Below are 19,225 nucleotides of genomic sequence, written 5' to 3'. Positions count from 1 at the left end.
GGCCCAAAGCTGCCTGGGAAGGGGCGTCAAAGGCAGACCCACGTCTAGAAGCTTGGGCTCTGGGTGCCTGCAGAAAGGAGCCATGGATGCAGAAATGTCACTGGAGCCAGCCAGCTTTCAAAACTCCTCCCCAGCAGTGATGCACTCCTAGGAGCCAACCGGAGGTAAATTAAAAACAAAAACAAAAACAAAATACAAGCAAGCAAAACCTGGTGGGTTTCCTCTACGTGACGAATTCACTCCATGGGGGCCGGCACTTGGGCTGGTTGAGGGCAGGACCCCTTTAAGTACGCCCCCCTCCACAGCCAGCCCTGCCCAGGGACTTCCCCGGCCCCAGCCGCACCGCCCTTCCCTCCAGCAGCGGCCGCCGCTGCCGCCGGGACCTTTCCCCTACTTTCCAGGGCCTCAGGCCCCGCCCCTCACTCCGACCAAAACACGTGCCGCATCCCGCCCCGCCAGATCACGCCGCGGCCAGGCTCCGATCACGCGGCTCCCCGCGGCGCCCATTGGCCAGCGACGCAAAGACCGGGCGCGGATTGGCTGGCGGGCGTCCGGCCCCGCCCCGGCGGGGCGCGGTGTATTTTGGTTTGCCTTCGCGCCACGCCCCCACGGCCGCTCCCTCCGCGGCCGCCCCGCCCCTCCCGCACCGCGAGGGCCGCGCCGGGGCAGAGCGGCGCGGGCGGGTGGAGGCTCCCGCCGGCTGCAGGAGCTCCGGGTCGCCGCCTCCCGCGGCGCACGTGCGGCTGCAGCCGTGCGCCGAGCTCCCGCCCCGCAGCTGCTTTGTTGCCTTCGGGCCGCCGGCACCATGCACACTCCGGGGTCCGTGGGCCCGGGCGACGCGCGTGCGGTGAGTGGACGCCCATCTGAGCGAGGGGCGAGGCGGGGATGTGCCACCTCTGCGGGGCCTGGGCGCGGAGGAGGGCAGAAATGCACGGGGCTTTGCCGCGGCCGCGCGGTTAGGGGCCCGAGCGGGCCCCGGAGCTGGGCGGGGCAGGGGACGCGCCGGGCCGCTCGGGGGCGTGTGCCCCGCGCCGCCCTATGCGTAGCTTTGTCTAGCGTTTCCGCAGCGGCCGCCGGCTCCCGGCGCGGGGCTATTTCCAGCCATGACGTCACCAGGCCCTGTGAGGAGGCGGCCGTTGGGCGGGGCGCGGCTGGCGGGAACGCGACACGCGGGTGGCGGGGGTGCGAGAAGCGGGCGGTGGAAAGGGAGAGGGGGCGGGGCAAAAGCTGGCGGGAAGGTGGCACGCGGGGGGGGCGGGGTAGGGATGGGGCAAAAGCTGGCGGGAAGGCGCAGCGGAGGGGGCGGGAGAAAGGGGGGAGGCCACACGCGATGGGTGGAGGCAGGGGGCGGGGCAAAGCTGGAAACGTGGTGTGTTGGGGCAGGGGCGGGGCAAAGGGGTGGGGCGGGGCAAAGTTGGCGGGAAGGCGCACGCGGGGGTGGGGGTGGGGGTGGGGGTGGGGGGGCGAGGTACGGCGCTGTCCTTAGCCATGGCCGCCTGGTGTTGGGCCCTGAGGACTATGGGGAGTTAGTCGGCTGGCTAGACCTAGGCCCTTGGTCGTCGAGACTGGACGACCCTGAGGGCCTGAGAGAGAGGTGTCGGAGCCCTGCGCCCCTTCAGACCCCCCCCCCCCCCGTGGCTGCTGGGCGAGCGGGCAGCATCCCCACGTCTGTGACCTCAGGGTTCCGAGGCCCGGGCTGCGGTCGAAGCTAGGCCCCACGTTGCCAGCGTGCCCTGCGGGGGGACGTGGCCGGACAGAGGGATTTGACGCTTGGGCAAGCCAAGTGTAGACGTGTATCTTTATAGATGCAAAGGGTCTTTGGGAAGAGATCGGTTGATTTCAGCCACTTCTCTTCCCGCCTCCCACCTCCCCCACCCCCTCTGAAAAAGACCGGTGTGACACACAGGAAGGGCGTCTGTCTTTTGGGCTCTGCGAGATTTTTAAAATTCTTCTTCTTATCTCCTGACTAATCTTGTGGCAGTAGGGAGTGACTGAGTATTCCTGAGTCTAAGGAACAAGGTGCAGCCAGCATGGCCTTCCCCTTCCTGGTGCCCATGGAGTTGAGCCACTGGAAGGTTCTGCCCATGGTGATGCCCTGACTTGAGAAGGCTGTGCTGAATGCTTCAGAGAGTTGCCAAAAATGCATCTGTAGGGATACTCTTCTGCTGGCTTTGCCAACTCTGAAGAGCCATGTGTCCTCTCAGCCAACTGAAGGCTTGGAGTCGGTGTCTGTTTCTCCTCCCGGCAGGACCTCCTGGCTGGACCGTGTCACACTGGCCACTTTGGCTCACACCTCCAGGATTAAAGTCTTACTGATCATTGCCGAAGGAAAACACGAACTTAACTTTCTTAAGAATCAGGGTTTTCCGTGGAAACTGCTTGCCATCCAAGTCCAGTCATCTTCACTCTTCAGAATATTGGCTTAAAAGTGAAATTGTCAGCAGTGTTCTCTTGGCATATTTTCCTAGAATACAGAGCGTGTTGTGCGTGAGTATCGTGTGTTATGTGCATCGTGCAGGCGCCTGATGTATGTACCCACATGCCCATCAGGGTTACCCTCTCTGTTTCCCCTGGACTGAGAAGCTATTGTGTTGTGTCGCCTATAGGTTGACATCATGGACATCTGTGAGTCAATTCTGGAGAGGAAGAGGCATGATAGCGAAAGGTCTACATGCAGCATCTTGGAGCAGAATGACATCGAAGCAGTTGAGGCTCTTGTTTGCATGAGCTCCTGGGGTCAAAGATCCCAGAAAGGTGACCTATTAAAGATAAGACCCCTCACACCTGTCTCTGACCCTGGGGATGTCACCAGCACTGTGCACGTGGACGCAGCCGCACCTGAGCTACCAAAGGACTTCGACTCTTTATCGACTCTGGTAAGAAGTGGGGAGCAGAGCATTTTATGTAGTGACTAGAGTATGTTAAATAAATGTGCTGAAGAACTTGTGGGTGGATTCACAGGGCTGCTGGTAGGCCACGTGCGTAACCTCCTCTTGGGTGGGTTCTAAGCGTGAAAACTTCTCTTCTCGAAAACATGCTCTTTCCATTAACCTTGCAACCACAAGGTTAAAATGTTCATAGGAGGAAACCTACAGGTGGATGTAAGAAAGTAAAGTGTACTCGCTTCCCTGGGAATTGCAGGGTGGGAGCTTCGCTTCCCCCAGATGACCCAGTCTGGGAGCAGGATACACGGGTGACAGCTAGAAGCAGCCTGTGTTTTGGCAGCAGCCTTAATGAGCTGGGTTGACACACTGGCCTCTGCCTCCCGGGAGCAACCCACTTCTTACTTGTGTGAATTGAGTGCAGTCAAGCACAGTTTTGGTTTTTGTTTCCTTCACTGGCTGGAGCTACAGAAGTGCTGGGGGAGATCGCTTCTCAGCTCGGAGAAACTGAGAACCAGCTAACGGATGTGAAAATTAGCATCTGATTGTCTTGGGCTGGAAGCTTGCACTGGAAGGAAAGTGTGGAAAGCAGACTTGGGAAGAGGAGTGAGAAGGGACTCGTGGGCAGTGGAGAGAATTGTATACATAGTGGGCCAGAGTTACTGGGCATTGAGCTGTCCCTCAGGGAGGCAGGCAGTAGGTGGGGTTGTTGGGTGCTGCAGGAGAGGCCCGGTTCAGTTAGAGCCACTGGTTAGGGCATGGCCTTTGGGGGATCAGTCCGACAGGTTTTTACCTGGCATCCGGTAGGCACTGGGTAAGTGGATGTTAAATGATTAGCACTGGGATTAAAAAAAAAAAAAAAAAAAAGATTTGAGAATCAGAAACTATTGTGAGAAGCTCTTATTTTGAATATAAATTTGCTTTCTCGCTTGTGGTCCTGATACTTAAATTGCTTATTTCAGTAGCTGTGCAAGCCCTGGGGTGGCACTGACATTCTTAAAACTAAGCAAGTGGATTGGTTTGGGAGAGATCAGGAAATGGGGGGAAGCCTAGAAAGTAAAATACTTCATGCAGTCTTGAAATCCCCGGGGTGCTGTTGTGAGCAGGCTTAGATGAGTCTTTTCTGGATACTTCCTAAAAGGCACTGGGGGCATGGTGATCAAAGTAAGTCCCTTTTAAAATTTAACCACAACAACCTTTCACACAGGATTTTCTCTCTTTCTTTCTTTTTTTTTTTTTTTTTTAAGTGCATGACTCCTCCTCAGAGCCCTGATCTTGTGGAGCCATCAACAGGGACACTTGTTTCTTCCCAAGTAACTGAGTCCAAAGCATGCGTGGTCATGGCCGTCCCTCCAGCCTCTGCTGGGGCAGCCAAAGTGCTGAGCCGGAAGGCCGAGAAGGGCCTTCCTGGTTTGAAGCCAGAGCCACTGGAGCTAGCCCCCAACCCCTCCTGCAGGCCCATGGCGACAAGTGTCATCCGCCACACTGGGGGGAATCCTGCTCCTGGCCACGTTCCTACTGCCCAGGTTCAAGAATGCCAACTTTCCGTCAACAGAGAAGGAGAAGCACAGCTTTTGGGACATACTGCAGCTTTGCTGGACACACAACTCACAGACAATCTACTGAACACTAGCTCAGTGTCATGTCAGCCTTGCTTGCACAAGTCTGGTGGCCTGATCCCCGTTGACAAAGGCCAGCAGGCAGGGTGGCCTGTCTCAATTCAGACCTGCTCACCAAAGAATTATGAAAGTGACTTGCCAAGGAAAGCCACCCCTCTCATTTCTGTCCCTGTCCCCAGCTCCCCTGTCTTTTGCCAAATGATCCCTGTGACTGGACAGAGTGGCATGTTATCAGCTTTTTTGAAGCCTCCTCCCCAAGCGTCTGCAGGGACTGTCAAACCCATCCTACCCCATGCTGCTCCAGTGCCCCAGCCTGTGTTCGTGGGACCACCTGTGCCTCAGGGAGCTGTGATGCTGGTTCTGCCCCAGGCAGCCCTCCCCCAGCCTGCCCCCTCTTCACCCAGTGTCATGGCTCTGGGGAATACCAGGTTCTTGCCCCTTGCCCCTGCTCCAGTGCTCATTGCCTCCGGTCAAAACTGTGCCCCTCAGGTAGACTTTTCCCGAAGGAGAAATTATGTTTGCAACTTCCCAGGCTGCCGGAAAACCTACTTTAAAAGTTCCCACCTCAAGGCTCATCTTCGCACCCACACAGGTGAGTACTAAGGCAGGTAGGGCATTAGAACTCCAGATCCTGTGTTGAAGAAACACACCTTCAGCCTTCCTTGAGTGGGAGGGAAACGTGAGAACCACTGGAAAAGGTGGAAAGCTGGCTGTTTTTCTTTGGTTCTGAAAAGCCTTTGTAGTCTTGTAGGGATTGGGATTAACATTAGTACAACCATCACTGGTTTTTCTAGAACACACCATCTGCTGATCCCAGTAGATAAAATGTAGCACAGTTCTAGGATTGTACTCCTTTAATAGGGTTTTAGGGTGACACTCATGTTCCCCTTTGTCTTTACATTGCAGTAGACTCCTTAGTCTTTTTGCATTTGAGAAAATGTGCATTTCACATTCTATAACCATCAGTGTAACTTATTTTAGTTCACTATGGGGAAAGGTCTTTAAAGTGTGGAAGAGTTTGAATTCGAAAATGTGTGAACTTTAAAGGAATGTAGTTTTCTTTTTTTTTTTTTTTTTTTTTTTAAAGATTTTATTTATTTATTTGACAGAGATAGAAACAGCCAGCGAGAGAGGGAACACAAGCAGGAGGAGTGGGAGAGGAAGAAGCAGGCTCATAGCGGAGGAGCCTGATGTGGGGCTCGATCCTGCAATGCGGGAATCACGCCCTGAGCCGAAGGCAGACGCTTAACCGCTGTGCCACCCAGGCGCCCCAGGAATGTAGTTTTCTTATGCTGGGAATATATAGTTTTTAATTCAGAAGGAGAAGTAATACAGGAAACTATAATGATTTACTGATACCTTTATTATCTCGTCAGCCTGCTCCAAGAGAATTTTTGGCAGTGATAGAAATATGCTCGGTCCAGTTAAGGTAGCCATTAGTTATATGTGCTTAAAATGGGGACAGTGTGACTAAGGAAGTAAATTTTTCGTTTTCAATAAGTTTCCTTTACATGGCTACGTGGGGCTGTGGCTACCATGTTTAATGGAGGTCTGGTAGAGCTTTGATTTTAGTAGATTAGGTTAGAATATTGCAGATGTTCTGTGGTACTCTTGCTCTTTGAGTTACCGTTCTGCTGTTCTGTTTTTAAGGCTCCTATGGTTAAATCGTCTGTTTGTTAAACTCGCCTTTCAGAGGTTCCCACACATACGTAAGTGCAAGGACAGTAACAGGTCACACGGAGTCTGCAGTAAAGCTGCGTTTCATAAACTCCTGGTTGCGGAGCCCCCTTCCCCCAGAATGTCTGCTCACGGCCTGTAGGACAGCAGTGAGTTGTGGAATACAGTGTAGGAAGGGCTGACCTGGAAGGAGTTACTGTTGTATTGTCCTCCAAAATGCATTTCAGGTTGGTGGTTGTAGCTCTTCATAGCTCTAACCTTGGCGGCTCCCACTCAACGAATGAAATGGAGTCTACTATTTGGTTGTGATAGTCACGGGGGTGTCGAAGCTAGTGGGTGCCTGTAAGGGGCTCTGCTTTTGAGGGAGGAATTATTCCTTTTAAGAATCTTCCCCCTTATCCCAAGCTACAACAATGAGAGATTTATTTTTATTTAAAAATATCTTTTAAGGGGCACCTGGGTGGCGCGTTCTGTTGGGCATCGAACTCTTGGTTTTGGCTTGGGTCATGATCTTGGGGTTGGGGGATCAAGCCCCGAGTTGGGCTCCACGCTCAGCAGAGTCTCCTTGACTCTCCCGCTCCCTGCTGCACGCTCGTGCACGCTCTCTCTCTCAAATGGATAAATCTTTAAGAAAAGGAAATCTTTTGAAGTGTGAGATTAGTTTGACATCTTTGGGCCCTGAAATACATCTTAGGTGTGGCAAAAAGAAATGGAGGATTTCTTGACTTGTGAATGACTCAATTGCCGGAATAATAGGCTACCCCTTTCTTAGATTCTGATGAGCAAAACTTACAAACGACGTGAAGTAACCAGTCTGGTAGGGTGCCGAGTGCTTACGTTTTCCTTAATGCGTGTTTTCTCGTCTCTTAGGAGAGAAGCCCTTTAACTGTAACTGGGATGGCTGCGATAAAAAATTTGCTCGTTCCGATGAACTCTCTCGCCACCGCAGAACTCACACTGGGGAGAAGAAGTTCGTGTGCCCGGTGTGTGATCGGCGTTTCATGCGCAGTGACCACCTGACGAAGCACGCCCGGCGCCACATGACTACCAAGAAGATCCCCGGCTGGCAGGCAGAGGTCGGCAAACTGAACCGGATCGCCGCAGCAGAGAAACCTGGGAGCCCGCTAGCGAGCATGCCGGCCTCTGCGTGAGAGGTCAGCCAGGGAGTTGCCTGTGGGAATTTTAAAAAGCATTTTTCAGGAATGGAACTGATGGTTTTCTCTCCAAAAAAAAAAAGTCTTGGTGGATAGGAAAAAGTGGGGAGCTGGTTCTGATGAAAGTATGTTAACTTTTCCTTTTTGGTTGGGACCCTGTTCAGTATCTTTTGTAGTTAACAGAGGTTTTTTTGAGGGAACGGAAGAAAATTTGATCATCTGAATCACCAGCATTCAAACCGACATTTCGGCAATAAAGTTTACAAAATCTGGATTTTTACAGTCTTTCTATTCATGTTTTGTAGAACTGAGACAGGGTACTAATTTTTATACTGTTTTTTTATTAAAGTATTTATATTGTTGGTGTTCAAATCACCAATTTCTAGATAGGTGATTTCACAGTCTTCTTTTCAGTGTTCAGCAGTGGTTTCCATAATAACTCTACATTTAGTAAATTTGGCATGTTATTCAGTCACAAAACAAAACAAAAAAACCCACAAGTCTATAATCAGGCCTTTTAGATCTAAGAATTTTTTAGAACCAGAACTGGTTGAATAGGGGCTTCTTAAATTGGGGGTGGGGGAGAGAACTTGCATTTAGCTTTTTCATAGCATTTTCAAGAGAAATTCCAGGCAGTGATTCCTTTAAGGCTGTAGCCCAAGGAATTATAATTTTGGTTAAGTAGAACGAGTCATTTATCTGTGTCCACGGTGTGACTTCTGAAGAATGTACCCCCAGGATCATTTAAAATACCTGATAGATACCCGCTGAACAATGAGCTGTAGGATTTGAGTGTCTGTGTCTTTGGGGGCCATTGCTCTGCTGAGAGCAACCTACTCAGTTCCCTGTTTACCTCAAACACCAAAAAAAGATAACGTAAGCCCTCAAAGCCAGCCACTTTGTTAATTGCTGACTTCTTTTGCTGTGGCCTTATAGTATTTTGTGGGTAGAGTAACTTCTTAGAGAAGAAGAAAAGGTCCTTATTGGTTGGAGGAACTTCCCACCAAAGTACAGTTTATCTGAGGTGAAGTGTACATGCAAACAGTCCAGCTCCAACATTCTGATTCCCCTCCTTCTTAAATATTAAGAACTATGGGAAATGCAAGTTACGCTCAAGGCAGTAATACTACTCTGCTTTCCTTTCATTCATTTTATCTGAAGGAAGTTGATCAAACAGAATTACTTGGAATGGGGTGTTTTGCAGTCTGCTTAGAAAATAGACCCGTGGCGCCACTGAACCCATGTGATCCCAGGTCCTAATTCTGCAGAGACCGCGCGGCTCTGGGCTCTGGGGAGCCACCGAGCTTGCTTGTGTTGGGCGGCGCTGGGAGTCCAGGCAACGCGGTGCGTGCGAGGAACAGGGATGTTGCACTGCTTTGTGAGCCTGGGAATGGGTTTTTATCGTGCCGTATGTATTTAGATTTTGTGTTTGCCTTTTAGTTACTGGCATTCACTTTTATTAAAATAATGGTAAGGTGAAATAGTGAATACATATGATGAGGTTTTATGTTCAGGTTCCTTTGGTCTGGTAATCGTCGCCTGGTCAGTCACTGTATGTTACTTGATAGCCAGTAAGTTGCCCTTTACCATCAGCTGCTCATTGACATAGACGTCGGAGTGCTGGCTGTGTGTTGAGGTGGCTTTCTTCTTCTTGGACACTTCGTAGTTGAGTATTCCTGCAGCTCATGAGACAGCACCGTTGCAAGAGAACCGTAATTAAATGTATATAGCTCACGTCTCCCCACCACCCAGTCTCTTCTCCCACCTCTACCGTAAATCAACATAAACTATGTGTATGCCGTTAAATGGCATTAAATTTGGATATTTTTTTAATTATGCAAAATAACGGAAGTCCGACTAATGTCCTGGTGGATAGTGCAAGGTCTTTGCGTATTGGATTACTTGTCACACTAAAGTTCACTCTCTGAGCAGCGTCGTTTCTAAAGAATAGATGTGTTTAAAATGGTTTTGATTTATACGTCCATTTCCTGATTAGATTTAGAAATACCTTCTGTAAACGACTCCCCCCCCCACCCCGTTCATTGACTGAAAGACTATAAATTGGGAGAGTTTCCGCCTGAAAAATACTGTGCTGAGAACCAGAGCCCTGGTGTTATCTCAGCGTGGAGGCCGGCGGCCGTAGGCTCCGGGTCGGGAGCGGAGCGCGGCAGCCTCCCCCAGTGCACTTTATCGCCTGAGCAGTTTTGCTTGATCTTTTTTTTGACTTTGAGCCTTTTTTAAGTGGTTTCAGTAATAAAATTTAAAATGTTTCAGAATTACGTTTTATGTAACAGACTTTGACTTATTATTTAAATGAATATGTGTGATGTAACTTTTTTCTTTGAATCCTATAAAACTTTTTTGATTTGCAAACTGGACTTGTGTCCTGTGTCGTGTAGCCGCGTCTGAGTGTACCCGGTATCTTTTCAGCAAAGAGTCTACAAAATTCATTGTGTATTGGCCCTGCCTAACGCTCCTCTCTGTGTTCTCTTCTGTTCAGCTCCCAGGGCGCCCTTTAGATTCCTTGGAGGGTTCTTTACGTGAAAGAAGCGTGTGAAGAGGCTGCCTCTGTGTGACCACTGACGCTCATCTCGTTCTGACAGGCTGGGACCTCGAGTGACAAGAGGCAGAATGGGAGAGTCTCTTCCCTCCCTCCTTCCCCCTCCAGCCCAGGCTTTACAAGCGTGTCACGGAGCCAGGGTCTTCACTCCTGCTCTTGGGTGTGCTCTCTCTCGAACCCACTGCGGCTGGGGCTCTGCGTCCACACCTCACGGAAGGAGCGGAGATTTCCATGAGTTCAGGCCTCAGTCGTCATGCCGGCAGCCTTGGACAGAGCTGATCACCAGCCCCCGCCCCACAGGCCATACTCTCCTGCTTTCCTCTTGCTGCACCGTCTGCTCCTTTGCTGGGCCCCCTCCTCTCCCTGACCCTTTTCCTACTCACCTCACAACCATGGTGATCTTTTCCAATCTCGTGCCTTAGATAGAAATAACCTCTCTACTGCGGAGACCCCCGTGTGTGTATCTGTCCTTTGCACCTCTCACCTGAGCACCGGAGTCCCACATCCAGCTGTCCACTGGATGTGTGTCCAGTCAGCATCTCAAGCTTAACCAGGCTCCTCATCTCTCCCATGCTCACTTTTCTCACAGTTAAGCTCACTGTCTTTAGAAAGAACAGCGAGTCCATCCTTCGAGCGTTCAGGTGTAAAACCTTGGAGTCACCTGGACCCCTTTCTCACTTCACACGCAATCTGTCACAGTCCTGTTGACTCCCTGCCTTCCAAAGCTGGAATGTGATTCCATAGGCCACACTGTTCCTGGTCATGTGTGTGTGTGTGTGTGTGTGTGTGTGCGTGCGCACGTGCGGGCGGTGGGGAGGGGGTCGGTAAATGTTCATAATGGGCTTTGCATTCAGCCGTCCACCTAGGAAAGTCTCTCCAGCTCCGAACGCCTTTGTTTCCGGGGAAACAGCCACAAGCTTGGTACCTTCAGCTTTGTGAACTCGCTGTCCTTCCCCTGTTGTCCTCAGGGCTCTGACTGCTTCCTGGCTATAACCTCCACTGCCCCTGTGCTTTCCCCCTGCCTCTTTGTTGAGGGACTTCTACCATGAGGAACTTGGGACATTTTCCTGATGGCTGGGCCCCCTCCCAGGAGAAAGCCCAGGCACTGGGACGCCCCACTAGAGGGGTGAGACACAGTCCCTCTAAGTTAGGAGGGTTCGTTCCCAAAGGCCTCTTCCCACGTTCCACGATGGTCCCGAGCTGGCTCTGCAGACAGGCTGCTTCTCCCCAGCATGTCTTGCTGAGCTCAGAGGACAAACTGGCCAACAACCGAGATGATAAAGAAGCAGCAAGATGCCACAAGCCCAGTGCTGGGAGGTGCACGTGTACAGCGAGATGACGGTCATACCGGGACGGCACTCGCACTTCCTCCTCAGCGCTCAGTAGGCAGTTCTGACGGCAGCCTCCGGGGAGCCTTCCCGGGGCACCCCTTTCCTGGACTCCTTTAAGACTAGAGGTTTGTGCTTTAATACTAAAACTTGTCATATTTTATTGAATTTTATTGCAAGTCTAATCTACCCGCTAAAATGTAAGGTCCCATATGCCAGAGATCATATACCCACCTACCCCCATCCACCCTCCCATCCACCCCCTCAGCCATCCATCCCCTCCCCATCCATCCATCCAAACCCCCTCCGTCCATTTACCCACCACCCAACAGCATGTAAGGAACTCCTGTCATGTTGCAGCAGAAACCCAGAGATGAGTCATTCTAGTTTCTGCCCCCAAGGAGCTCACAGTCCTGTGGGTAAGACGTGAAAACACATGAAGGAACAGTTTGAACTGAAAACAGATAAAAGGATAGAAGGGCAGGGAGACCATGCAGTGAGTGGCTGCCTGCCTGTGCCGCTGGAAAGTCTTCCGGGGGAACATCTGAACTAAAGGGGAAGGGAAGGTTTTCCAGGCCCCGGACCAGAACAGCAGCAGATGCAGGACAAAGATGCCGACGCCCCCCCGCCCCCCGCCCCGGTGCCAGAGGGTGGGTTGTGAGGGCCCCGGTGGGAGCGGAGGGGGCAATGCTGGGGAGGCGGCCTCGTGTCTTCCCTACGGGCCGGGCAAGCATCGCCAAGGGTTTCCCAGGGCGGGAGTAGGGAAGCAGCCCTCACCCGCTGCGGACTCACCTGGATTCTGGTGAGGGATGTGGGGAAGATGGGGGTCTGTGCCTCTGCTCCCCCTTTCCTGAACCTCCCTTTCATGCTGACACCCTACCGCCTCTCCCGACTGAACTAACTGCCCAGCCTTCTTCCATGGCACCTGTCACTCTAATCCCACCTCTGTGTTTACCTTTTGTCCCCTTCCTAGACTGTGGGTTCCCTGACAGGGATGGCCGCCCTTCCTTGTGGCTGGTCAGTGCCCCTAAGGCCTAGCATCCTGGAGGCCCAGGGGACTCCCTCAGTGTTTGTTAAATTGGGGGGAAGTTCACGCTCCGTGCTCAGGTCAGACTGGTCTGGCCGAGGAGCTGGAGGGGTGAGCCCGGGGCTGGAGCTCAGTCAGGAGACTACTGACTCGCAGACCGAGGAAGAAGGCTAAGAAGTAGATGGGCTTTGAGCAGCAAAGACCGTGAGGTCTTGATGGGAAAAGCGAGGCGGCAGTCCCGTCTCTCCAGTGTCCAGTCTGAGGGCACGCATGCAGGCCAGTGGTGGCCTAGGGCAGAGGCAGCACGGAAGAGGGCGGCCTCCTTTTCTTGTTTGTTTTTAAAGATTGATTTATTTATGGGGGGGGGGTGAGGCAGAGGGAGAGAATGAATCCTGAGGCAGACTCCGCTGAGCACAGAGCCCAACAGGAGGCTCGATCCCAGGACCCTGAGATCATGACCTGAGCCGAAATCAAGAGTCAGATGCTGATCCGACTGAGCACCCCAGGCGCCCGAGCAGCCTTCTTTTCCACGAAGGGGCTGATAGGCCCTGGAGTCCCTGTGGGCTGCTTTGGTGGGTAGTGCTGATGTGGCCTCAGGTGGGCTGACTCCCTCTAGCTGCGTGCTGCTAAGAGATACTCTACCCTTCTGAGCTTTAATTTCCTTATTTATGAAATGAGGCCCGAGTAAGAGGCAACACGCCTATCTCGGGGTCTGGCGCTTTTATTTTGCACGTAGAAGAAAACCTTAGCAGGGGCGCCTGGGTGGCTCAGTCGGTGAAGCATCTGACTCTTGATCTCAGCTCAGGTCTTGATCTCGGGGTCATGAGTTCAAGTCCCGTGTTGGGCTCTACACCAGGCGTGGAGCTGACTTAAAACAAACAAACCTTAGTTGTTTCCCATCCAAAGGAGCCAGGGCTCCTCGCAGCGTAGCTGCTTGGGGGCACAGAAACATCCAGACACGCTTAAGAGTATCCTTGTGTTGCCAGCTGCCTTCGAGAGTGTCAGGGACTGTGCTAAACAGCAAAGGAGTCATCCAAAGGGACGGCCACAGACCGACTTGTGACAGTGTGCACATTAAAATCATAGACTACGAATTCCACTTCCACCCAAGAGGCGCTAACAAGACCCGAATACACCCTCATGTCCAAAATAGCAAGCAAAATACCAGGGCCACCTGGGGAGCTTAGTCGGCTGAGCGTCCGACTCTTGGTTTCCACTCGGCGTGATCTCGGGGTGGTGAGATCGAGCCCCGTGTCGGGCTCTGCGCTCGGCGTGGAGTCTGCTTGGGATTCTCTTCCTCTGCCCCTCCCACTCCTGCTCTCTCGCTCTCAAGTAAATAAATAAATCTTAAAATAGCAAGGGAAAACCCATCCAGATAAAATCGCCATCCTAGCGTTTTCAAGGAACTGGGCCCTAGAGCGACCCCTGAGAGACAGGAAATGAGTGGGGTGAACCCTGCGATTGCCCCCGCTGGCTGCCGGGAGGAAGTTTCCAGGCTGCCGTGGAGGGAGGCGAAACCAGGCAGGACCCAGAGGAGTCCCTGAGTTGAGGCGATGGCACTGAGGGTCCAGGGACACTAAGGAGGTGAGGGATCAAAGGACAGAGTGCCGAGGAAGAGAGGACAGTGAGAGAATGCTGGAGATCTGCCAAGGGCGCCCCTGAGTGACCCACGCGCACCGGCCTGAGCGTGGCAGCACCCCGAATATGAAGACAGCTGTGTACACGCTGGCACGCGTCCATTCTACAGGCTTGGAGCCGCCACTTTTACCAGCTCTTCAAAGGGTGACTGCACGGTTAGAGCCGGGCTCTGGAGGATCAGGCTTCTTGAAGAGAGCGCAAGGGGTGCACAGAGGGGGCAGGGCCTTGGCTGGGCCAGGTGAGCCCAGGAGCCATGATGCAGGTGCCCAGGCCTGCAGTGGGCCTCAAGGGGCACAGCTGAGCACGGGCTCCCCAGGCCAGGGATGACACGGCCAGGGGAAGCTCTGAAACAGGAATATGGGGGACGCCGGGAAAATGTGGAGTTCTTGCTGGTAAGCGGAGTGAGGCTCGAAGCTGTGGGTCCTCACTTGTGACCTCGGGGGCATCCCTGAGGAAGATTTGTGCCTCTTGGTAGACCAAACCCCCAAGCCCAGACCCAGCCGGCCTGTGGAGCACAGACCAGCTCCTGAGGGGCCCGACAGGGTCCCTCTTCCTCACCACCAGGTCCCCACCTGTTACCTATGGGCTGCACAATGACAGAGCCCCCCCGCCAGCCGTTTGCCATGCAGGCCTCCGAGGGACCATGGGCAGTAGGAAGGACAGATGCCCTCTGCCCACTGAAAAGCTGAGGAAGCTAAGATCCCCAGATCTCTTGCTGGAAAGTGAGGCCAGGGCTGGGGTCTGGGCCTCCACGCTCCGTGCGGGGCTCCCCCAGTACACCGGTTTCCAGCTCTTGCTGCAGAGAGAAGCTGCTCGGCCTCCTCAGGGAGCCTGGCTACTTCCTACCCCACATTTTCCAAGGGCGAAGGAGGAAGCAGTGTGGTCTGCAGGCCCCAGGCCCCAGGCCCCAGTGGCTCCCTGCCCCTCCTCTGTGCCGGCACGGGACTTGGCTTATTGCTGTCACATCTTTATGCCTCCAGGGCCACCCCCCCGGCCCAGCACAGAAGGTCGTGTTACTTTTATTTTCCACTCAGGTTCTCTCCTGTCCGATTTGTAGGAAACTCAGCCCTTCCCTCTGCGGTTCCTCCTCTTCCCTACGAGTTGTCCTAAACCTCTTGGGGCTTAGCGAGTCCAAATGGGGATCTTTCCAACCGCAGCTCCCCAGGGGCTGAGCCAGGAGGTCCTAACTGACGCGCTGCTGGGAACGCTCACTGCCAAGTGGTGTCACCGTTGAGTCCTGGCCACAGGCCCCCGATGCCGGCAGAAGCCCGGGTCTTGGGAGGGCAGCCCTGTGCCTTTGGAGCCACAAGAAACCACATGCACTTTCAGCCTCCTGTGTGGCCACACGCCAGACACTGGCTCCATGGGGTGTCCGTCAGATGTTCGCCTCCTTAAAATAAGCGTCGCCTTTCCTTCCCAGGCCCCACACCCCACAGAAGCGGCAGCTTTTCCTTTCCGACTTTGGAAACTGACGAATTCATCACAGAAAATAGAGCCCTGTGCACCTGTTAAGGTTGGATTCGTCCCAAGGGGGTCCAGATGCCACCACACCGAAGGGCTGATTTCATGTTGCCTCCTTCCTGGAGGAGGGCACTGGCCTTCAGAGCCTCAGATGTGGTTTATCCTCTCCAGGGCCCCCACGAAGGCTTTCCTCCTGCCTAATTATCACCAGAACATGGGGCGCCTGGGTGGCTCAGTCGTTAAGCATCTGCCTTCGGCTCAGGACGTGATCCCAGGGTCCTGGGGTCGAGCCCCACATCAGGGTCCATGCCCCACTGGGAGCCTGCTTCTCCCTCTCCCACTCCCCCTGCCTGTGTTCCCTCTCTCGCTGGCTGTCTCTCTCTTTCTGTCAAATAAAATAAAATCTTAAAAAAAAAAATTACCGCCAGAACAGAAGGACCTCCACCCACCCCTGTAGCAGCACTGGCTACTCTTCTCTGACAGCCTGTCCCCTCTCGAGTGAATACGCATCTACAGATGTGCTGGCCACTGGAGACGGCACGGCCTCCATGGCGGAGACCAGATCTTAGGCATGAACTGGGCATCTAGCCCAGGGTCAGGCTCACAACAACAGGGGCTCAGGAGATGGGGACGCATGTGGCATTGAACAGAGCCTCTGGGGGGCTCACTGGGGGGCAGCACAGCCCAGTGGGATGTGGCTCTAAGACTTTCGACCATCAGGGGCGCCTGTCGGACCATCAGGGGTGGCTCAGTCGGTGAAGCGTCTGGCTCTTGATTTCGCTCAGGTCGTGATCTCAGGGTCGTGAGGTCAAGCCCTGCGTGGGGCTCTGCACTCATTGGGGAGTCTGCTTGAGATTCTCTCCCTCTGCCCTTCCTCTCTCCCTCTCTCTCAAATAAATAAATAAATAAATAAATAAATAAATAAATAAATAAAGACTTTGTCCCGTGGAAGGGCACAGTCTCAGGAAAGCTCATCACACCATGAGGAGGAGGCTGCCTGGACGAGGCCGGGACACCAGCGGCTGGAGAGGAGTGGCTTGGGAACCCCGGTGACAGGAGAAGGTGAGGGCCTGGCTCTGTTCCTTCCCCAGGGAAATGGGGAGCCGGGAATGGAGTGTGTTTCCTGAGTTCCTGGCACTCTGCAGCCTCAGAGGAGCGCGCCCACCACAGAAACCAGGAGACACACTTGCGGTGCTCAGACCGTCCACGCATCGACAGGTGTCATGGTCACTTTTGACTCGGAGGCCTTTTTCTTCCTGCCTCTCGTTGAGCCGCCTTCCTCCCGGTCTGAGAGCAGAGGGCTGGGGCTCCGGAGGCACAGAGGCTGGAGGGAAGGGCTGGAGGAGTGCGTGGCCGCCGCAGGCCATGGGCACCCGTCTAGCGCCCCCAGGCCTTCCCCGCAACCCCTTGGGCCAGCCCCCTGCCAGGCCTACTTGGCCCCCGCCACCTCACCGCTGGGACACACGGCTCTGTTTGGCTGGCCACTATTCAGAGGACACTTTCCCGGATTCAGGGAATAAAAAAAAAAAAAGACAAGAGCCGAGAACAACGGCTTTGCTCTGGTGATGTGTACCCCCCGTGACATCGGCGCAGACTGGACCAAGCACAGGGGGGGTCCCTCTGTTTTCCGACCGTTTTTATCTCACGAAGGGTTGTAGGAGGTTTCCACTGGAAAATGCAGCAAAGTGGCAGAATATGTTCCATTTTAACAAAATAACGATGTTAAAACTGTAAACATTTTACATCATTAAATTCAAGGCCTGATCTGTCTGGTGGTGAGAAAGAAAATATTAACCACATTTAAGAGAAATATTTGTATTATTAAAATAGTAATGGCTTTCATCTTTGATCAAAAGAAATGATTTGGGCTTGGATGGGGAGTAGCTCTCCCTTTGGGGGTGTTCAGAGCCACTCCCTCGGGGGCAGATGCTGGAAGGCTCCACGCGCCATCCTCTGGCTCGGCGGTAAGACTCTCCCAGCGATAGAACATCTGATCAAAGGCTGTCTTGCCAAGTAATAAAAGTTCATGGAAACACCCGTTTGCCTGTGACGGCAACAGGCCTGTGGGTCTGGGGACAGTGCCAAGGGGCCCCGCGTCTGTGTCCGAGAAGCTCTTGCATCTTGCAGGCCACGCCAGGAAGGCTGCTGTGTTGGTGGTTAATGTGACAAGCTGAGACCTATTCTGGCTTTGGCAAAAGCTGACATCACGCCCACATGCCCCTTTGTTCTCACGCCCTCCCAGCTGCTCCAGAGGGGCCGCCGCCTGGCCCCCAAACTGCACGCCAGCCAGAACCTTCTTCCAAGGCTGGCCATGCCTGCACCCCCGCAGGAATCCCTCCTTCAGGTCAGGCTGTAGCTCCCCTGGCCCTGCCTTGGATTCACAGACATCTCTGGCAAATTGGCTTTCCCATCTGTCAGATAGGAAAGTTCTCGGGCTCTTCTGACCTCACTGCAGTGATGTCGCGCCTTCTCCCAGGTGGGAAGAGAGTAAACCGGTCCCCTCGGGCTGGTGAGAGCAGGTGTTCCTCAGGACCTCCTCCAGTTGGGGCCGGGGTGCTCCCCCAAAGCTGCAGGGGCAGCTCTGTGCCCCAGGGGGCTGGCAGAACAGCACAGATCAAGGAAGCCTGGAATTGCCTGATCCCAGACAGTCGGGGCTGGAATGCCTGGAAGAGCCTCCAGGACTCCATTTCTAGAGAGGGAAACTGAGGCGCACAGGCACGTTAGTGCAAGGGCGAGGATCAGAACTGAGGCTCCAGCTCCCAGCCCTGTGCTCTCCGTCCATCACACCTGCCGAGGAGGGGAGCAGGCCTCTCTCCAGGGGGGCAGGGGGGCTGTGGCTCTGAGCAGCCCCAGTGCCAGGAAGGAAGAGTCAGTTAAGGTCTAAAGCTTAGACTCAGGCCTTCCTACCCGGTGCCAGGCTGGGGTCCAGGAGCTCGGGTCTCACCTGGGGGCTGGTTAGAAATTCAGACTCTCCGGCCCCGCCCCAGACCCACAGAACCAACATCTCCAGGCAGCTGCGGGGCAAAACCAGGGTGACTCCCCCCAGCTCAGGAAAGCACACTGCCTGGGTGCCGTCAGGTGCTGGGGGACGCCTTAGAGGCCCCAAGGGAGCCAGTCTGGGCCACACTCACTGGTGAGCTGTCCCCAGTCCTGGTGCAGAGAGGGCCATCCGGCCAGGAAAGCATTTCAGGCTCCAGGAGAACCCCGGAGACAAGCCCTCCCCAGAGACTGAGAGAGGAGTAGCTGGGAGTCTGCTGGCTGACCACCCTTTGCCAGCAAGCTTGAAGCCGGATCTTTTGAAAGAACCAGGAGTAACTGCATGTTGGAGGGGGCTCAGCTCCAGCCAGAGCCTGGGCAGGGGCGGGGCTGCAACCCCAGTCTGGTCAGGCGGGGTGGGGGGCAGAGGAGCAGCCTCGGCTGGCTGGGGCGGGGGCCTGCAGGGCTGCTCCAGTGGCCTCAGCGACAATACTCCTGCTCGATGCTGGCCATCAGCTCCTCTTCCGAGTAGTCGTATGAGATGGCCGAGATGCCCGACTGTCTCTCTGGCCTCCTGTGGCTGCTGCCTGGGGCTCTGTGGGCGAGAAACACGGACAGGGGTGTCAGGAGACAAGATGTCACCTTCAAACTCGTCATCTCTACGATGGCCCCTTCAGGAACTTCTGATCTGTCCTAAAACCAAAACCAAAAACCTTTGCCGTAGGGTTACCTTCTTAATCTTTTACAGGAACGGATCTCTGCCCATTTCCCTGGCTTCATTGCCTTTGACCTTGTCCACCAAGACCTTATGCACCCTGAGAGGAAGCCAGCCCCTAGGGCGTTTCAGGGTGGGAAGGCCCGAGTTCGAGTCCCAGCTCTGCCTCTTACCAGCCCTGCGAACTT

General features: G+C 54.1%; 2 protein-coding genes across 2 annotated transcripts in view; one reads left to right on the top strand and one right to left on the bottom strand.

Annotated features, from left to right (window-relative positions):
* Positions 1 to 650: 650 nt before the first annotated feature.
* Positions 651 to 9,705, top strand: KLF11 (KLF transcription factor 11). The gene is made up of 4 exons (XM_026518713.4): positions 651 to 847; positions 2,607 to 2,876; positions 4,130 to 5,093; positions 7,049 to 9,705. The coding sequence occupies exons 1-4, from the start codon at positions 806 to 808 to the stop codon at positions 7,327 to 7,329; spliced, it is 1,557 nt and encodes a 518-aa protein (XP_026374498.1). The 5' UTR covers positions 651 to 805; the 3' UTR covers positions 7,330 to 9,705.
* A 7,264-nt stretch (positions 9,706 to 16,969) lies between these two features.
* The window catches only part of CYS1 (cystin 1), a 20,634-nt gene continuing 18,378 nt past the window's right edge, over positions 16,970 to 19,225 (bottom strand). The window contains exon 3 of the mRNA XM_057309250.1: positions 16,970 to 18,917. Coding sequence (XP_057165233.1) covers positions 18,803 to 18,917 — 115 coding nt within the window. The 3' untranslated portion in view covers positions 16,970 to 18,802. The remainder of the gene's footprint in view (positions 18,918 to 19,225) is intronic.

The sequence above is a fragment of the Ursus arctos genome, unplaced genomic scaffold (genome assembly GCF_023065955.2).
Source record: "Ursus arctos isolate Adak ecotype North America unplaced genomic scaffold, UrsArc2.0 scaffold_8, whole genome shotgun sequence".
NCBI classification, from domain to species: domain Eukaryota; kingdom Metazoa; phylum Chordata; class Mammalia; order Carnivora; family Ursidae; genus Ursus; species Ursus arctos.
This window is presented reverse-complemented; position numbering and strand designations above follow the sequence as displayed.

What these genes read in the sequence shown, in the direction of transcription:
- KLF11 (XM_026518713.4), top strand. Translation starts at nt 806, where the DNA reads ATGCACACTCCGGGGTCCGTGGGCCCGGGCGACGCGCGTGCG. An exon ending in TCGACTCTTTATCGACTCTG is followed by an intron (nt 2,877 to 4,129) that starts GTAAGAAGTGGG and finishes TTTTTTTTTAAG; the next exon opens with TGCATGACTCCTCCTCAGAG. An exon ending in TCATCTTCGCACCCACACAG is followed by an intron (nt 5,094 to 7,048) that starts GTGAGTACTAAG and finishes CTCGTCTCTTAG; the next exon opens with GAGAGAAGCCCTTTAACTGT.